The 19,849-nt window shown below is 39.0% G+C and overlaps 1 protein-coding gene and 1 pseudogene across 1 annotated transcript; both read right to left on the bottom strand.

Moving 5' to 3' along the window:
- Positions 1–8: 8 nt before the first annotated feature.
- Positions 9–2,878, bottom strand: LOC113064815 (transcription factor 15). The gene is made up of 2 exons (XM_026235759.1): positions 2,209–2,878; positions 9–1,968 (listed from the first exon to the last, which is right to left on the bottom strand). The coding sequence occupies exons 1-2, from the start codon at positions 2,752–2,754 to the stop codon at positions 1,936–1,938; spliced, it is 579 nt and encodes a 192-aa protein (XP_026091544.1). The 5' UTR covers positions 2,755–2,878; the 3' UTR covers positions 9–1,935.
- Positions 2,879–9,071: 6,193 nt separating this feature from the next.
- The window catches only part of LOC113064530 (von Willebrand factor D and EGF domain-containing protein-like), a 52,303-nt pseudogene continuing 41,525 nt past the window's right edge, over positions 9,072–19,849 (bottom strand).

The following is a 19,849-nucleotide window of genomic DNA, read 5'->3' on the forward strand; positions in this document are numbered from 1 at the left end:
CAGAACAGTTTTCAAAAATAATTTTATTGTTTGAAAAAGTCATGAGTACAGATGTTTTTCTTGTACAAAAAAATACTTTCTCATTAATTAGCAGCTCAATTGATGTGTGGCATGTGCAAAGGACCACTTTTAAAAGAGCGGACAATTCAAGTATTAGAATACGACATGCTAGGGTTTAAGATTTTTAAAGGTAGGCCATATTGTTGGTATAATGCATTTTGACCTATTTTTTTATTGGTTAATAAAAGTGAAAATATTTACAAAAGCCTTACTGGAATACTATATTTCCAGTACATTGCACTTTTTTTTTTTTTTATATATATATAACCATATAACGACAACCGTCGTTCACCAGATTTAGACAAACCTACAAGCTGAAGTTTTGATTTGTGCAAGACACGCAAGTAAACATTTTGGATAGAAACGACTGGTTGATGCATCCTGATGCTTTCACCTGAAATAATTCTACCTTCAAACGTCACATCAAAGATGCAGTATCTGAAAATAAATTCTAATCACAGTAACTGTTAAGCTCAAAATTGTCATTCTTAATGTAAACAACATAAAAGGTTCAGTAGTTGATGGTTTCAGTGGTGTACCTGAACGTAGCGCATGCTACAAGACCTAACCTGCCCCTAGACGGTCAATTTAAAACGTGCCAACTTGTGGGATACATTCTGACACATTTTTCCAAATCAAATTGGCCTTTCATTAATTCATGCACACTTTTTATAAAAAGCAAGAGAGCGGCAATTAGCAATAGGCAGTGAAATTCCCAGATGAAACTTGCAGCTACTAATTTTTCAGAAGACCACTCTCGTAAATATATATTTTTCATTTGGTGCAAATCAGTAGACAAAAAAAACATTTTGACATATGAATCAATTTCGTATGTATATAGTATGTCTATGATATAGTATAGACGATTGCATATTGCAAATTATTGCAGAATTGACGCATCAAGTCTGTACTCTAACATCGACCACAACAATTATTGAAATGCATGCAATGCAGTAAGCTTCTGCCTTGACCTAGGTGCTCGTGAGTTAAACTTATGCTCAAATGGCCTTCCTTCGTGCAATTTCATTGAAATGTACAAAACTGAATTTGCCATTTTTTTGATTTAGAAGCACAAGCATGCCCTTTGTTACGGTGTGACCTCGATGTTCCTTCTTCCTGAACCTGCCTTGGTGATCACTGCTACTCAACAGTCTTCACGACATTATCTCATAACCTCAAAGGATTTAGGGTAGCATTCGAGACAAGGCTACATAACAATTGGGATCAGGGTCATAACCCAGGTCCCGTGTTAGGGATCATGTACCTTGACCAACACCAGTTCCCAAGACAAGAAAGATTATGCTCTTATGAAATACTTTCAACTAAAACATTCAGTCATGTGCCTCTTGAACTTTCTGATAAATATTTAGCATGCTTTGCCCAACCCAAATTATCATGCTGAGGTTAGAATCTTGTTTACAGTCTCCCGAGAGCCATGTTGGGATCGTGGTCCTGGCTTAGATGTGGAGACAAGAGGGAGGGGATGAGATTTTTGCCCACCGTTGTACTGACAGCGACCACTGCAAACCGTAGGGTTTCAGTTACCATCATGTGACGTGCAAGAGGCCGACACAACACAGTTTTTTTATGGCGAGGGATGGTGTAGCTTACTATATCTGATACTGAAATAGCTTCCCACCAGTTGCAACTTTACACATATTCTAAGGTTGCATTAACCAAAACACAGTTGATAAGGTGAACACGCATGCAGAAAAAGTGCAGATTCGTCTCTTTTCATGTTGATTGTTTTGTCTGTCCTCGGAGATTAAAAAAAAAAATTGTTTTGTCTCTGTGCAAGGCAATGTCTCTTTACATGTAAACATTCAGAAGTTGAGAGCTCGTATGTAGCAGCGTCACTTGGGAGAACTTCTGCTGTCACGCAGTTGTGTGCTTTTCCCCGTCTCTAAGCTGCAGAAGTACATGATAATTAAAAGGTGTTAGAATTCACACCTGCACAGCAATCAGTTTACAATTCTATGCAAAATACATAGGCATGCATTATTGCAGTTGAAGACTTAAGAGAACAATACAGGGAGTTGCAAGGTACTCCTTAAGTAATATGAAGTTTTGGCATGCAAATACGTTACCAACTAACCTTCACAGAATCAACAGGTGGCAGTTGATAGTTCACCACCTTCAAGGACTCACCATTTTCCTTTGGTTACTCAAGCAGAAGGTACAGATGGGGCGGACTGGTGGAGTTTTGAGGTTGGAGTTGCTTTGTAAGATGTTGTGATATTTCAGACATGGTTGCCCATCCCTGCAGTCCTCCCCTAGCAGAAGTACATTGGCCAAGTGTGAAATGTAGCTCGATGCCAATCGCAGGGTCTCGATTTTTGACAACTTCCTGTCGGCCGGCTCCGTGGGGATCAGGGTACGCAGAGCCGTGAAGGCAGTGTTGACGCTGTGTGTGCGGTCTCGCTCCCGAGCGTTAGCTGCCTGTCGTTGTTTGCTCACCCCTGCGAGTCTACGACCCCCTCTGCGTCTCCCCGCCTCCCTGTGGCCCTGCATGGGGCTCCCAGCTCCGGTGGATTTCTCTGAGCTTTCACTGCCACTGTCCAGCTCGTCAGGGTCCGAGGGCAAGCTCAAGGTATCGTGTGCAGGATGCTCGTGCTCCCCTGTGGTGGACTTCATGGCGTGCAGAGACAGACTTGTTGTTGTCATTAGTCCATGGCGTAGATGCTGGCTGCCCATGGTGCTTTAAGCTGAGTGAAAATAGCAGCCGGGGGGCAGCTGTGTCTGATCCGGTATCCAGAGATCTTCCGTGGCCCCGTGGCACTTCAGCATGCCATTTCTTGAATGACTGTTCCCTTTCTGGATTTGTCCGCCACCATGTGGCTGTGGAGAAGGATGGACAGGTGGAGCTGGGGGCGGGGGGGGGGGTTACACCTGTCATGCCCCAAAGAAGGAGGACGTTTGAAGATATATAAAGAAATGCACGGACCAACACACGTACATGGATTTTGGCTTGAAATATGTGGGTACTAGGTCCTGTGGGTGACCTTGTGCAGGTCAACAGGAAGCCAGAATAGTGATCTGATCTACCTTCTCAGAGAAGACCCACCTCTGCTTTTGTTCCTTCATTCTGATCCATTCATCCCTCGCCCCTGATATTGTTTGCTCAACATTTCATATTCTCTATGACTTGTACATTTCTTTTTATGTTATATAATGTGTATGCAATATCTAAGCAACCTTGTTGTGTTTGACCCAGTGCTAAATTTAGCTCAGAAAAGTTTACAGACAGAGACTGTTGTCATTGCCTGTAAAATTCGTATCACATGGGCGGTGTGTCACTCCAGGGATTTTACTGCACACAGGGGGGCAGTGTTTCAAATCTGACAAAATGTAATTCAGAACACCCGTTTGACATGCTACCAATGAGAATAACCGTGAAGAGAGTTCTTGGAAAATGTTTTACTCAGATCAAGGTGTCATAATCAACTACTATTAAGGTAACAACAGCAATCATTTGCTTGTAGGTATACTCGTGTTCTGGAGTTCTCGGTTCATATTTTTCAGTATTCACCACTAGATGTCAATAGTGCACCACTGGATATAGTTGCTCCAGCTTTTTAAGGCATGAAGCACAAGTAAAGTCTAAGAATTGACAAGAATATAAGTGAACTAATTAGCCATGAAAACAAAAATAGGTTTCAATGCACCGTTACCATGTTAGAGGTTCCAGTGTGGAAATTGTTTTACGAACAATCAAATCACGTGGAACATGTCAGTGCCTCATTTAAACCTAAATTGCTATCGACTTCCTTTTGGCCATTTGGTAGGTTTGCCTGAATAAATTATTCTTAGAAATTCACAAAATGACATCTCTTCACTAATTTCTTTAACCTTTTAGCTCTTCCTGAAGACCTACATTACTCTATACTGGCAGTCCCAAGTTCATGCATGGATGTTAACACGTGCTGCATCCACAATGAGCTGCCAGTGGCCCAAACATACGCTCCAACGGGTTTCTTGTTTATCCTGACAGCATCGCCTCTAATCTTTAAGAGTGCCTGCAGGGATGCCAAACAAAGGTATGTCATCATAATCTTCCGAGAGTTTGCATGGCACTTAAATTTGCAGGTGAAAGCACCTGGTAAGTTGCAGAAGTCAGACATTGGCTTATAGCGATGGTTTCCTGGATACACACCTTTGTGGAAGCAAGTGGAGCATGAAACGGTTCATATTTTCATTGCAGCTTCAAGTTTACAAAGACAATATGACAGTTTACAATCCAGTTCCAGTTGAACGAAGTTGAGTGCCAATTAGCATTTTAAAGGCCTAACTTCCTGTGGAGCAAGATTATAAAGCTCTGTGCACACCTTTTAAGCACCTGTTTTAAAACGCTGTTGGGAAGAGTATGATTAGATTCCCAAATTAGAGTACTTACAAAGCCCCAACGAAAACCTCACATGTTATTGGCAGTTTTCACTTTTGGATTGCTCTTATATACAGGTCGCCATACAAAGGACACCCCATCCACCTACACATTTGTACACTTTAAAAGTAACTAATCCGTTTTGAAACCATACCATAAAACATAAACCAAGTGCTAGTGGGGTGGTGATGGCGCAGTGGATAAGACGTATGCCATTGGTCGGAGAGACCTGGGTTCGAATCCACTGTGTGACACCAATGTGTCCCTGAGCAAGACACTTAACCTCTAGTTGCTCCAGAGGCGTGTGACCTCTGACATATATAGCAATTGTAAGTCGCTTTGGATAAAAGCGTCTGCTAAATGAATAAATGTAAATGCTAAGGTCAATTGCAAATCATGTCTGTGAGATCCTGGGTAGTCTATTGCACAAAAGCACAAAGAGACCATTAGCATCTTGTTTTGTAGTCCATTTTCATGTCCTTAATATATTACATATAGTATTAAACTCACACTTTTTGAAGATGTAAAGAAATTATGTCCAAATTAAGTGAACTAAGGGGGTGATTTGTATAAATAAAATACTGGTTTGAATGCATGTTGCCATTTTTACAAACTTCTAAAAGCTTGGAAAACAGAATGAACAATGAAAGTATTAAAGAAGAATTTAATCAATTCTGGGATGCTTTGTGGTGGTTTTAATTTTGTTTGTGTCACTCTAAATTATAGAGATCAAAAGCAACTCCATAACAAGAACAAACCATTAAACAGAACAAAAGACTGGAATGGAAGAGACCGAGTAGGAGACCATATAATAAGGTACAAAACAAAAATGTATGACAGTCCAGCACAGATGAGAGACACACTTCATGCTTTCATTTCTCCAGCTCGGTTGGAGAACCCTATGAGGGTCTCTCTAGTGCCCTTGCTGACCATTAAAGGTAACTAATTGGAGCCCAGGGACAGACAGCCCCAAAGGCTACGGAAACCTCTCAAAGAAAAGAGTTCCCAGAGAAGATCTCTACAAGGGAAAAAGTAAATACTACTGCAGTTTTGGACCACAGTCCACCATGTACCTTCTTGTTACTCAAAACACAAGGGAGAAAGGAAAAAAGTCTGAGGTGATAGGTTTCTGGGATATATGGTTTTCTCTGAGTAATCATGCTTGAGAGATTTGAACTATGCCAGAAAACTGCTCTCCCTTCTTATTTTCCCTTTTCTAATCTCCTGTGTGGTGGTTTTATGAGCATGGACTACAGCATTTTAGTTTTAGCAGGATTGTCCACATACATTTGTAGCTACATGACTAGCATACAGTGACATTAAGAAGCAATTTCATTTATCTTCCTGAATGAACTGTTCATTCAGCAATAATGTAATGTTAGCTGGTCATTAACACAAAATAAACCCAGAATCAGGGTGATTAGGGCCTTGGCAGGAAGCAGACTGCTCTGAAGAGGTTTATATTAGGCTATACTAATGAATAGCTAGCCGCTGGCTACACAACTACTTTAAACAAAACAACAGACAAATACACGGTCAGGTAACTAATTAACTTGTATTTACATTACATTTATTCATTCAGCAAACACTTAAAAAAAATGAAATTAAAATCATCTTTGAGGAAAACAGCCTACACAATAACTTGCTGAACTTCAAGCTTATGCTAATCTGCAATCCAAGCTAACAACATATTTATTGACAAAGTAACCTGTCTTAATCCGCTTTCAGATTTTCCTCCCAGCTTTGTGTTTCTTGCCATTTTCATGTTCTTCCAACTCCTACCTGAGACCATTTTCTCTGCATCCTTACTGCTTTGAATCTAATCTGCTAACTGACCATAGAAAACAATGCATTGCTGATTAGTAAAATCTCACCTCATGACTCATGTCTAGTTGAAATAATAGATCAAATTAAGCTCACTTATCTTCAATATGATCTTTCAATATGACCTCTAGACAGGCAAAATTTAATTAGAGTACATAAAAGCAATAATGTGAGGTAGTGCGTTATGATACAAAGTGAAGCTTATAAACTAACCCCTTTGACTCTTGTTATATGACTGTAATGTACAGCCTCTCATGTCATATTTCTATTAAATCTGCAGTATCATAAACGAAACTAGTGTTCAATAAGTAATAAATACATATAATACAAATACAGTGCATTAGATTAACTACACTATTAATTAATTTATTATTTAATAAGCATAAACCAGAGAAGCACAGTTCTTAAAACGAAACATATTCACACTGAAATGATTCATGCACATGCCTGATTAATCACATATTAGATGCACACCCAGAGGGTATTTAAAAATGAAACACTTTATAGCTATAAATTCCTTTCTCAGGGTCACATTATAATGAGACATTTCCAAGATCTAAAGGACCGACTCTCAGCAATCTGTTGAATATTAACTGGAAACAACAACAGCAAAATAATAAACTAAACATCTAGTTTTCATTTACGTATGAGGTCAGGACTTCATGAAAAGTTGATTTAGCTTTCAATAAAAAACAAGGCTATTTTTTAGGACCATTAAGGGATAGTTCACCTGCAAATAAGATTCTGTCATAATTTACTCGTCCTCAAATTTTTCCAAACTTGTATGAGTTTCTTTCTGCTGAACAAAAAAGAAGATATTTTGAAGAATTTTGGTATTCTTGGTAACTAAACAGTTGCTGGAAGCCACTGACTTCCATAGTATGGGGAAAAATGCTATTGAGGTCAATGTCTACCAGCAACTATGGGGCTACCAACATTCTTCAAAACAACATGAAGAAACAGATTTGGAACAACATGAAGGTAAATGAATGATGACAATGAGGGTGCCTGCTCAAATGAATATTTTACTGCCGGGCCGTTTGTCAGTAATCGACTGGCCTTGATGAAGTTTAAAGTATTACGATTAAAATCCAGGTTTCCGTTTTTTTTCCCCCCTCCCATAATCCTCGTGTTCCTATTCCCACTCTCTGGAAGTTCACACCACCTGTGGTGGTAATCTACAACCCGTGCCTGACAGTGAGATGATGAAATTCGTTGTCATACCGTCTTAGCGGGAGATGCGGGAGTGCTTAGTTGTGAACTTGGTGAATTATCTTACAGCGCAGGAATTCTTGATGTCTTTAATTGAAGAGTTACCTGTATCTGAAAATCCCGTATGACTTTCGGCAATACTTCGTAAAAGTCGAAAGCCCTGCACGACGACGTAAAATAGGAAGATCACTTATAATTCTGTCATCATTTACTCCTCCTAATCCAACTTAAGTTAAAGGTGAACGTGATTTTTTTAAACGTAAGCCATGGGCGTGGCCACTTTGTGTGGCGAATGTGCGACACTTCATTGCCTTCCATTTATTTTGTGAAGTGAATAAAGTGAAGTGAAGTGAAGTGTGGCTAAGTATGGTGATCCATACTCTGAATCTGAGTTCTGCAATTAACTTACACACACACAGTAGTGAAAACACAGTGTGAACACACACCCGGAGCAGCAAACAGTTGTGCTGTTTATTTATTTTTGTGGACACAGTAATACTTTATTTTTTTTGCCGCAAAGACTTTTGGGCAACAGAATGAGTGCTTGCTGAATAAACATAAAAAAAAAAAAACCTTCCAAACTTTTTAACAGTGTGTGTGTATTTCACAATTATTCATAATTAATAAATTAAACACTAATCGACCTCCTCATAACCCTTTCAAGCTAGTGACGAACAGTTTATTGTCCTCTGCGAGCTGTTAAATGTTAACCGTCCTTTTCTCTTTATTTTTGCACACATCAGGTAATCGTCTGCGAACAGCTGGATTATTAGCTATGCATGAGAGGAACTATCTGTGGCGGACTCATCAATGGCAGATAATTAGTTCAGATGCTTGTTTGTGTTGTCACCGAGATGTCTGTTTATATTTACCATGCGATCTTCGGTAAAACTGTAGCCACTGCACGCTCCGCCAGGCGTGACACAAACAGCATGTTTACAGGTTTTTTTTTTTAACATTCCAGTCACATTAAAGGGGACGTCCTCAGAGAAATAGAGTGCAGCCGAGTTTCAGGCCACATCGTTGGAGGAAGAATGGCAAAGGATGCTAAATTGTCTGTGCCTTGGCTTGAATACCAGAGAGATAATTTATTCTGTCAAACTTGACTCTAAACTACAGTGAGTTACAAATAATATCTGGCATTTAATTTGTTCGGAAACATTTTTACAAATTTCGTAACGTTTGAAAAACGTGAGAAAAAAAAAAAACAATAGTATATTATACCTTATATAAATTAGCATCTTCAGATATGATATTTTCACAGATAGTTTAACCCTGTCAGCTTAAAATATGGGCCCAGTGTGACACCTGATGACATTTCCTCATCCTGTCTGTAAACGAAGCTGTAAAAAAAAAAAAAAAAAAAAAAAAAAATCAGTAATATATATATATATATATATATATATATATAATTTCTGATGAAAAAAAAAACTTTAATTGATTGTAATTAATACATTTTTACCTTCTTAGAGCAAAGAGTTCCCACATAGCCACTTCTGCAAGCGCACACACACACACACACACACACATATATATATATATATATATATATATATATATATATATATATATATATATATATATTAGGCCACGACTTCCCCATATATATATATAAATACGCACGCACACACAATATATATATGCGGATTTGGCAGAGAGTTCCCTTCCAGTCGGGACGGCATTGGCAGGTGTTCGGTCCCAAACATTCACCTCCGTTTAAACACTTCTGCAGACACACAGCTGGAGGAACAGAAACAAAGAGAGAATCTACATCAAACAGACAAAGAAGGATCAGACCACTGGAACACATTAGCAAAGTGTGATTGTTGTATTATATAAGTAGAATTGTTATAGTTTCTGTTCATTATTACATAAGAATTGTGAGATTTATGTTTAAAGACACTTCTCTCAGAATGCTAACATGAGGTCAGGAGGTCACTTCGAGGTCTCTGTCAGGATGAGGTTTGGCACTCACGTTTATCACATCTCTTTCCCCTCCAGCCTGACGCACAGTCACACACATCTGGTCCCACGCATCGTCCTCCGTTCATACACACTGGCTCACACACACCTGTAGAGAAATGGAAAGGTAAAGGTCGATTAACTCGGACCAATAGGGTAAAATAACCTTCTTTTTTTTTTTTTTTTGTAGACAGATAAAGCAACTTTTACGGATTTTAGAGTCTGATTATTGAAGATGCAGCTGAAATACTTATCACAACTTTGACACCAGGAACTGATCATTCAAAAAATAAAATATTTAATAATACTTAATAATAATAATAATTTACTTTTCAGATTTTATTTCTTTTTAATGATTAGTACTATTATTATAACAATTTTTTAAATAGTTATAATTTAAATAAAGTTACTTTTCATATTTAAAATTGCATTTTTCATTATTTATCATTCATTATTTTAATTATTATTTTCATTTAATCAAATATTTATTTATTTTATTATAAATACTAAAGAGGTGTTTTATTCATTAGTTAAGATTTTTTTTATTGAAAATTGTATTTCAATAATAACAAATTACATTATTATTAATAATAATTATAATACTTCAATATTTTATTCAAATTATAATTTTTTAATTATATTATATAATTAATTATATTATTCGTTTTCCATTATATATTAAATGACATTATTGAAATTGCTAAATAAATATTGTTTCTAATAATGTTTTATTGTTCAGACATTATGAATTGTATCTACTTAAAATTGTATTTTGTATTATTGAATATTTTAATATTACATTATTATTATTATTATTAGCATTAGCATTAGCATAAGCGTTTTGTTCATTACCACTGTATTTAAAAGCAAATATCAGTAAGCCGTTTACTCTCTGGTGTGAAGTGTGTTCGGAAAAACATAAACATAAAAACATATTTTAATTGGAATATACATATAACGAGACTTGCCATTCAAATGAGTTCATCTAGTCCTGATTCCATATGTCTCAGAATACCCCTCCACGCATGAGCAGATGTTGTTTCGTATACAGTGACCTCCGTTCATGCAGGGTGGACTGCACACGGCTGAAAGAAAGAGAAGTGCGTAAAATGACCAGCATTTGATGAATGATAACCACACCAGTGTTCTCTGAACTGATGACGGACACATCAAACAGCCGTAAGGTGAAATAACCGACAGTGAATCTGACATGACTGGGAAAACACACTCTAAAAGCTCCTACATTTCACAAAACCTGAAGCAACCCAGACATTAGAGTCTTTCCCCATCATCGAAAACATCTTTACCAAGCGGCTGTTTCAATCCATTAAGTGAATCATTCCTCACCACATGAAGCTGCTGCAGAGGAATCGATATGTACACATCAAGCGCCCTGAATCTGGGGCTACGACATGAGCGCACGACTTCAATAGAATCCAAATGGTTTTTAGGGCTGGTCCATTTTATCGTTTTAAAATGCAGTAGTAATGCTTCACCCCACGCTCTTAGGAAATTGATATCCAGTAAGCTCTCAACAAAACAAGGCCATGCATCAGGAAAATTGATTCAAAAAGAAATGCAGTAATACCGTTTTGACACCGAGTCCCGTAGAAACCAGGCTGGCAGGTGCACGTGTTCAAGCGAACGCTGGTTCCGCCGTTGAGACACACAGGGTCACACAGAGCTGGAGTCAGATACACATATTAAATATTAGGCGAATACAACGTAGGTAGTTGTTTTGGGGTCAAAATCACAGCTCAGCTGTTAAAAAGTAATGATTTACTCTTTAGGAGAGACTTAAGTTATTGTTCACTATCAAGCTCTTTTGAAACCTTTTGAAATTCATAAATCGAAATGGTACATGCTGTGATACAATGATGTTTTATATAGCTGCAAGTTCTGGCCTAGTCGTTTTATGTAATATTAAACAAATATAACCTATATATATATATATATATATATATATATATATATATATATATATATATATATATATATATATATCAGTGTTGTTAAATTACATTAAGTGTATTATTTTGTTTATGTTAAAACTATGTAATACAAATGGATGGAAAATTTGTATGCAGCTGAAATACATCAAACTTAACGTTAAACCTAAATATACATTTTTTTTTTTTTTGAGTGCAAAAATAAAAAAGTTAATTCTCTCTCTCTCTCTATTCATAAAAACACCCCTTACCTATAACAACATCTTATTGTATCACCTTACTGCTTTGTTAGGAGAATCAGAGTTGACATATATAGTTTTTTTTGTCAAATATTGTTTATGCGAATAAAAACTACATTTGTTGCTGCGAGGCTCTCCGCTCAATTGATAGTAATTGATCCACACAGGCGGATGAGAAGTAGTTATCATCAGGCTGAAATAATAGCTGGTGTTTTCTCTAAGCCACCAGAATGGAATGAAAAATGAACAGAGAGAGGTTCTAGCCTACATCAGCTAAATGCCACCAGGAAGCAGCACACACACATATGATGGATTTAGTGAGAAGAGATTGGTCCCAGTGGGAGCCAGCCACACACACTCTCACCTGTCTCACACGATGGTCTCGTCCACCCTGCCAGACATTCGCACTCATCCGGTGAGGCACACTTCCCACCGTTTTGACAGTGACGGCTGCATACCACTCTGTAAATGAAACCAAAACACATGCAATACAATATTTGACCACTAGGGGTGCAAGGGCTTATGCTTAACATCCACATGCACATGAAATCCAAGCTAACATGATTTATCTGGACTCACTGGTTTCACATCTGAACCCTACGAAGCCATAGGGACTTGAGCAGGTGTCTCGACCCACACAGGTGCCTCCGTGCAGGCAAGGCAAACTGCAGAGAGCTGCGGGAACATTCATACGACCAAATGCACACAAAATACAGTCATATATCACACAAAGCAAACCACTAATGCATAACTCATCAAGCATGTACACATTATTTGGCTCTTGCCTTTTTATGGAAAGTTCAAATGTGACATATTTGCAAAAGAGTACCAAAAATAATATTTGAGGCCATCTGTATGCTATATGATACAAGTTCACAAACTAACCTACACAGGTATTTTCAAATGAAACTCTCTCTAGAACAATGTTGACTCCTATTAAATCTATAAATACCACCTGACTCCATCTTGTAATGAAGGTAGCATATCATGGTTCATTAACGAAAAGCTGTGATGTAAACAAAAGGTTACTGACATTTTTTTTTTTTTAAGAGAAAATTACAATTCACAAATTCAAGGCTGTGACAAACAAGAGGCTATTGGCCATTTTTTGTAAAGAAAGGACCAGAAACAGCACTTGGTCAAGCACATATCTTATGGTAATTAACCTAAAACACCTACAAACTGCGAAAAAAAAAGGAAGTACTTTTTACACATTATTTACACCAGTACTGAACGGCAATGAAATTTTAGCGCTCTTACCGCTTTCACAGTTCTCTCCATGGTAACCTGACATGCAGTCGCATACATCTGGCGCCACACATTTGCCTCCGTTCAGACAGGCTGGACTGCAGATAGCTGTGAGAATCCAAAATGTCGTCATTCAACCATAACGTTATTCCAAAATGAGAGCTTGTTAGTGTGATTGTACCTTTTACCATGTTTACAACATTTATAAACATTGGTGTGTGCTTGTTTGTGACATGTTTCACAATTTGGACCACTGTATCCCTTCTTGCAGCGACACGAGTTGGGGGCCGCACACTCCATGTTTCTACCACAGGCATGTCTGCACTCAGCTGAAGGCGCAAATGGCACGCAAACACAAACAACACATGGTCAGATTCACTCCATACTACCACATACTTGCCTCCATCTGTGGCCTGAAGTATAGGAAGCAAAAACATATATAGATTCTGTATGTACTATATCCATTTTAAACATGTACCTTTCAATTTAAATTAAAGCAAGTTATTGCTAAAGTGCAGGTGACGCAAGTGTTATTATTATTTTTTTAGATCATTACCATGCTTGCTTTTTAAAATTCACCCTAAGTTCTTCCTTCAAGCATTCTGAAAAACACAAGACTGATTTGAATAGTTGGGTAACATTCACCACATATACTTCCTGTTTAATAAAAAGCTTGATCCACTACCATATGCTTTGTAGAGTTCAACGCGAGACACCTGTGATGGTTTTGTGCATGTTAACACTATATTCTTACCTTCCACCCACTGCTCCTAATTTTCTCAGGTTGACAAACCCATGGGATGGAGCTCAAGGAATGCATTTATTCCTTATGCCTAGAGCATGCTTGTGGATTGAGTTTATTGTTTACACCAGTTACTGTCAGTTGTCACTCCACATGCTGCATACTTCTCTGTAGTCTAGAACTCAGAAGGAATGCCCACAATTTGCTCACTGACCTATCGCACATAAAATTGGCAATTACTATACAGATATTGGTAATTATAATTGTACTAACTAGCTTTGCACCATTTCTTAGAGTCTGGGTTCACCATTTATCCTGGATACTTAATCAGGAATGTACCAGTTTGATACAATGACACTTTTGAGGAACAAATGATCACTGAATAATATTATGGTATCAACTATTTCAGGTAAACCATCCCTGAAATGAAATATGAAACTAGTTTTCTTTAAAGAGACTTCTTTTTACATTAAAGGTGCCATCTGTAATGTTTGGCAAAAAAAATCAAGTCATACTCCACATTCCATAACAGATGGGGGCAGTATGCCTCAATAAAGTGAATTGGTCTACTCTAGAGTAACAAACGAGAAACGGCATAGTCTCTATGCTCCGCCCCTACTTTCACAACAACACTACAGCCATAGCCGAAGTCTAACTGTGCGTTCACACCGCCGGCGTCTAGAGCGTCAAAAATCGCTCTTACCGCTCTGCTCACGACGCTGCAGAAAGATTTGTGAGCGCTCAGACGCTCTAATGTAGATCGAATGCTTATTTTGTATTTAAAGCGGCCGCAAAGCAAACAAGCTTGTTGATCTCGTGCAGACTAACCACAAGGAGTTATAAGTTAACCTCATTAAATATTGTTGTGGACGAAATATTAGGATCCTTTACTTAAAATGAACAATCTCAGACACCTTGGTCCACGTATCACTTTTAATTTATTTTTTATGTCCCTGTACGCAAACAGGGACACATCATAGATTAATACAAACGCTAAACAGCAATAATCAACCTGTCCTTTATTCTGCTTGGGAAATAATGTGCCAACTCTCAAGCATTCAGCGTGAGACATACACAATTGACTCTTTTCACACGCTTTCACGCCACACATCAAAAACCACGAAGCAAAGAGGACACAGAGACCAACATACTAGACAGAGCAGGTTAGTTATGATATAATAAAATGGGTAACGTTAAGTTATAGCTAGCTAATTATCAAACGCAGCTACAGTTAGCCATCAAGTTCGGAGTCGAACCTCATTTCTTTCAGGTCCATCAGTTGTCTCCAGCGATTGAAAGCAGTGCCGATGTTTACTCTGGTTCGGCTCCTTTTCTTATCGGATTTGATTTGTGATTCCGAGCGTGGTTGTTTCCCTGTAGTGGGTGGTGGTAGTAGGGGTCTCTTGCCAAGGGCTTGAGACATCCTTTCTCTTCCCTGAACTGAAATGAAGTAGTGGGCTGTACTTTCCACATGATTGACATCAGGTTCAAGTACACACCCACAAGCCGTGCGAGTTATTTGTGTATTGCAGGTTGGCTGGTGGTTATGTTGCCCGCATACCGCCTCCCATGGCCGAAACTGGTATTACGACACCTGTCGGGCCGGGGCTAGTAATGCTAATACTAATTAAGGTTGATATCTCTGCAGCACTATAACTTGACTTTTTTTTTATGACATCATCGCCCTTATTTCTTCTCTTTTGATGCGTGTAGGTCATGTTATGGATATTTTTACCTCAATTTTTGCATATGGCACCTTTAATTACCCTCTAAAAGGTTCATAGTAGACCACAGTAGTAAGGGTACATATTCCAACTCTAAGGTATACATATGCATATTATAAGGCAGATAAGGTATAAGGATGTAGGGTACTGCCCCAGTGACAACATGTTATACCACTAATGTTACAATATTTTTAACCAGGCATAAGTCTCTAGATGAGGACTAACTCATCAATAGATAATAAAGAAAAGTCATCTATATATCTAAAATTACCTCTGCACATTCAACCATCTCCAGTGTACCCCAAAGGACACCGTCCACATCTGGGTTGCCCTTTCCCTGCAAGCTCACAGTGGACTCCTGGGAAGCAAGAAACATCTGCACAGGAGAAACTTCTCTCCTCTAACAGAACCACCTTTTTTCTTTTGCCTCGGTCTCTACCGTTCTGAAGATTTGGTTGGTTGTCCAGAAATTGGGTTTGGCTTTGTTCACCAAGGTAGGTGAAGCTCTCCTGAGGCAGTGTTTTGGTCTCGTAGTGGTCTCGGATTCCGGCTCCAAGACCTCCATCAGTGGAGAACTCAAACTCCGAAAAGGAGAAGGAAAGGAAAGTTAGGGCTGCTGTTAGGGGTTTCGGGGTGTCTGGAGGTGTCCAAGGTCGAGGTCGGGTAATTGTGACCAGACTGGACTGCTGTGGAAACTTCTTCAGTGCTTCAGCGTGCCTTGAAGTGTGAGGTAAAATGACTTTTCCAGGCTTGACTTCTGCAAATCCACCTGCCGAGACTTTAAATGAAGCATCTCGCTCCTCTGGACTCGGAAGAATGTTCAGTTGATGGTGAGAGCGAGAGAAGAGTCGATCTCTGCTGCTAGTTAAGGCAGGAGTGTGTCCTGTCGTGAGCACCAGCACCCCTTTCCCTTTGACAGATGGAAAGGTTGGCGGGAGTGGGATTTGAGTGGTATCCTGATGGTGTGGGCTCCTTGCTGGTGAGGATAGGCGTCTCTGAGGCTGCCTGAATGGAATGGACTGGGCGGTGCAGATGGGGAAAGTTGTGGAAGACATGAGGTGTTCTTGGCTTGGGTCAGTTGTGGAAAGTAACGCGGTGCTGGATGAGAGGACAAGCTTATTGTGCAAGATGAAAAGCAACTTGTCAAGCTTATGAACAGTAAATACTTTTAATCCAACTTAAAATGTTTACTTGTCAGCCACAATAGGACATGGTAAGGCTCATTACATTAAGGCAGAGGTGTCAGAACTCGGTCTTGGAGGGCCACAGTCCTGCAGAGTTTAGCTCCAACTTGCCTCAGCACACCAGCCTGAAAGTTTCTAGCATTCCTAGTAAGATTAGCTGGTTCAGGTGTGTTTAATTGGGGTTGGAGCTTAACTCTGCAGGACAGTGGCCCTCTGGGAGCAGGATTGGGCACCAAAATAAAAAGAAGGGATCGATATTGTATTCTGCAGTTATGATTCATCAACATCCTCTGGATATCTTGAAAAGACCTTTGAAGATTTTACACAATGAGACTACCATAACTGCAGTTATAATGCAATGGCGCTCAGTACTAGCTTAAAACATCATGGTGGTATATTTACTCATAAACAACAGATAGTCACTGTGGCTGCTCTACAAGATTTATTTCGTCCCCCATCCACAAGCGAGGAATAAAGACATAATACAACAAAATGCAATAACAATAACAGAGGCACACAGTTGTTTCTGAGTGTGTAAGAATCTGGGATGCATGTGGCAACAATAAGGGAATTAGCTTGCAAAATGAAGCTGTTTCTTTTTAAGTTCCCACTGTGGCTGCTCATGGATTCACTCCTGATAACGGCACTATTAGGAATGATTCCAGCAGTGGTCCATTCACAGGGAAAAATGCATTAAAAGTCATTACCCCACTCTGAAGGCTTTTACGGTCGTGCTGCGATACTGCAATTTAGGAAAATGTATTTGAGGGATTTTTTTAAGCAAAAGAACAGATTAAGAAGTCTAACAACATTTCCACTGAGTGAAATGTAACATACTGTACTTTGGGGATAAGAAGGGATAAGATGCAGTCTGGTAGTTTACCTTTTTTTATATATAAAAGGAGAATCAAAGCCACCCCACCCCCACCCAAAAAATAAAATAAAATCCTGCTACTCTTGTTAAAACCCAGTTTGTTAAATCTTCCTCACTGTTTCCCCCTCCTCATCTCCTAACTAAATGAGTTTACACATTCTTTCCCTAATTCCTCACTGTCTTTTTCCGTTCCCCATACTCATCAGCCAAAAACACATTGTGGGTCAGCAACCACCGTGCCGCAGACTGTGCATGACTGAGCATTAGAAGCTTCCAGATCACACTTATCAACCGTATCAAAGCACCTGTCACATTCTGAGGATTACGACAGGCTGGTTTCCTGTTCGTTATGTTTATCTCTAATTACTGGAGCTCTATGCTTTCAGGAGATGAAACAAGGTGAATTAAGAAAAGATTGACGAGAAACAAAAAGTGTTCATGAAGTTCATGATAATGCAACAACTTTGAAAAAGGTTTATTGTTTAGGTCTGTGTTGATGAAAGGATGTGTGTGTGCGCATGCAAGTTTTCAATTCAACTATATACTGTATATTTAAGCTTCGGAAGACTGATTGCAATGTTAAGTTTAAAGAAAGTACTTACTGCAGTGCTTTGATTGTTTTGTGCAGGTGCGTCCATTTCCTTGGTGACCTGGTGGACATCTTCCACAGACGTAGCCAGTGTAGGGCGGCCGGAGGTCAATGCACTGAACACCTGGAAAACATGGCCTACTTGCACACTTGGATGTCACGTTTAGTCCGTTGGGAAAAACTCCACCGCAAAAAACAGTGCCTTTTAGATTTACCATTAATATACAGATGTCATTTCTGTAAGCGTTTACTCATTAGCATCTTAATAGGAAATTGATGTGAATTTAGGGTCAGAAGATGTCCTTCCGTGATTTCACCTTCAACTCCTACCAACAATCTTGCACTCTCACGTGGCCTACAACAGTTGCCCAACCGCGACAGACTGGTGAAGGATTAGCTATGAAGGGAAATTGAGGTCTCACTCATACACTAGGGAAGATGAGCTGATGTCAGAAGGTGTGAAGCAATACCCTGAAATTTTTACCTCATTTCCTGCGACTAAAAATTACCCCATTGTTTTATACACCACTAAACAAACTGGTGTCATTTTACTCCACCACATATATGCTACTGGATCCATCTGAAACACTTCTGGAGCATGCAGGGAATTATTTTTGTGGCAGTATATGGGGTCACATCACCATATTTTATTAAATAAGTATGCCCTCATCTTGCTCACAATCACCCAGACACATGCACCTTTTCTGTCGAGCGTCACGTGCCGTGTCAAATAAGACAAGAAGCCTGCCCTCTGCCAGCGGAGCAGAGAAAGATGAAAGAGTTAGCAGCTGTCTTCCATTAAAAATAGATTTATCGGCCCTGCGATTACACATATCAAGGGTTATTGCCCGGGTTTTTTTGTCCCATTTCCGCAAGGTCAGCTCAAAACCCTTAGACAACGACAGGATTTATCGGCCGAGGTGGATGACAGCTTGCATCCCCTCTGCTTGCCATCTCATCTTGCTCTATAAGTGTGATGGCAGACAATTTGCAAACCGGCAAGACTGTATTAGCAAGTGCTCCCAAGGATGATAGTGGCTTTCCAGAGCGGACTATTTGTCCCTGTTCCTCAAACTCTGGCCTTATCTACCTTTCAGAAAAGATTACTTATGGCATAGCAAATCTCTGTGGACTTTACAAATCCCCCCGTCCTCCATCCCAATCCTTTTGTTTCCTTTCCTGCATTAATTACAACAGAGACAAAAAAAAGGTAAGTGCAAAAGAGAGTTCCACAAAATACAAGGAGAGTTATTCTTTGAATTGCTTCGAGTGTAGCCTGAGGAAAAACGGCGTCGGGGACACGGTCTAATTTAATTTACAATTAGCATTTACAAAAAGACAACAAGGGTACCTGAGAATGACGAGAATTCATTTAACATTGGGATTTATAGCACACAGTAACTCAAATCCAGGAGACTCTTTTGGGATCCTATTAATAGATATTTCTACATTGGTAATAACCTTTAAAACCCCATCTACAGTGACCCTCTTAGTCAGAAATTATAATGTTCTTTGCACAAAGAGAAGCATGATGCTGAAACATCCAATTATGAGAAAATCAACATTTTTGCATAGAAAAGATCAATCCCAAAAGAGATCTCTTGAATATCTCAGTGTTTTTTCAGTGTTAGACTGAAATTGGGATTCAGTAAGAACCCAATTAAGACACTTTCTACATATTGTGCTTCTCCTCGGGGTAATTTTAGTAATCTCAAGTATGCCTGAACTAGAGTCTAAGTATTTGACAATGTCAAACTGGGCTGTCATTTGCAGTAATAAATTAAACATTCTCATTTTGAACACAAATATTACTAATGAAAATCTTTATAGACCAAATAATCCAAAACGTTTGCTATCCATG

Source organism: Carassius auratus, chromosome 47 (assembly GCF_003368295.1).
Source record: "Carassius auratus strain Wakin chromosome 47, ASM336829v1, whole genome shotgun sequence".
Lineage (NCBI taxonomy): Eukaryota > Metazoa > Chordata > Actinopteri > Cypriniformes > Cyprinidae > Carassius > Carassius auratus.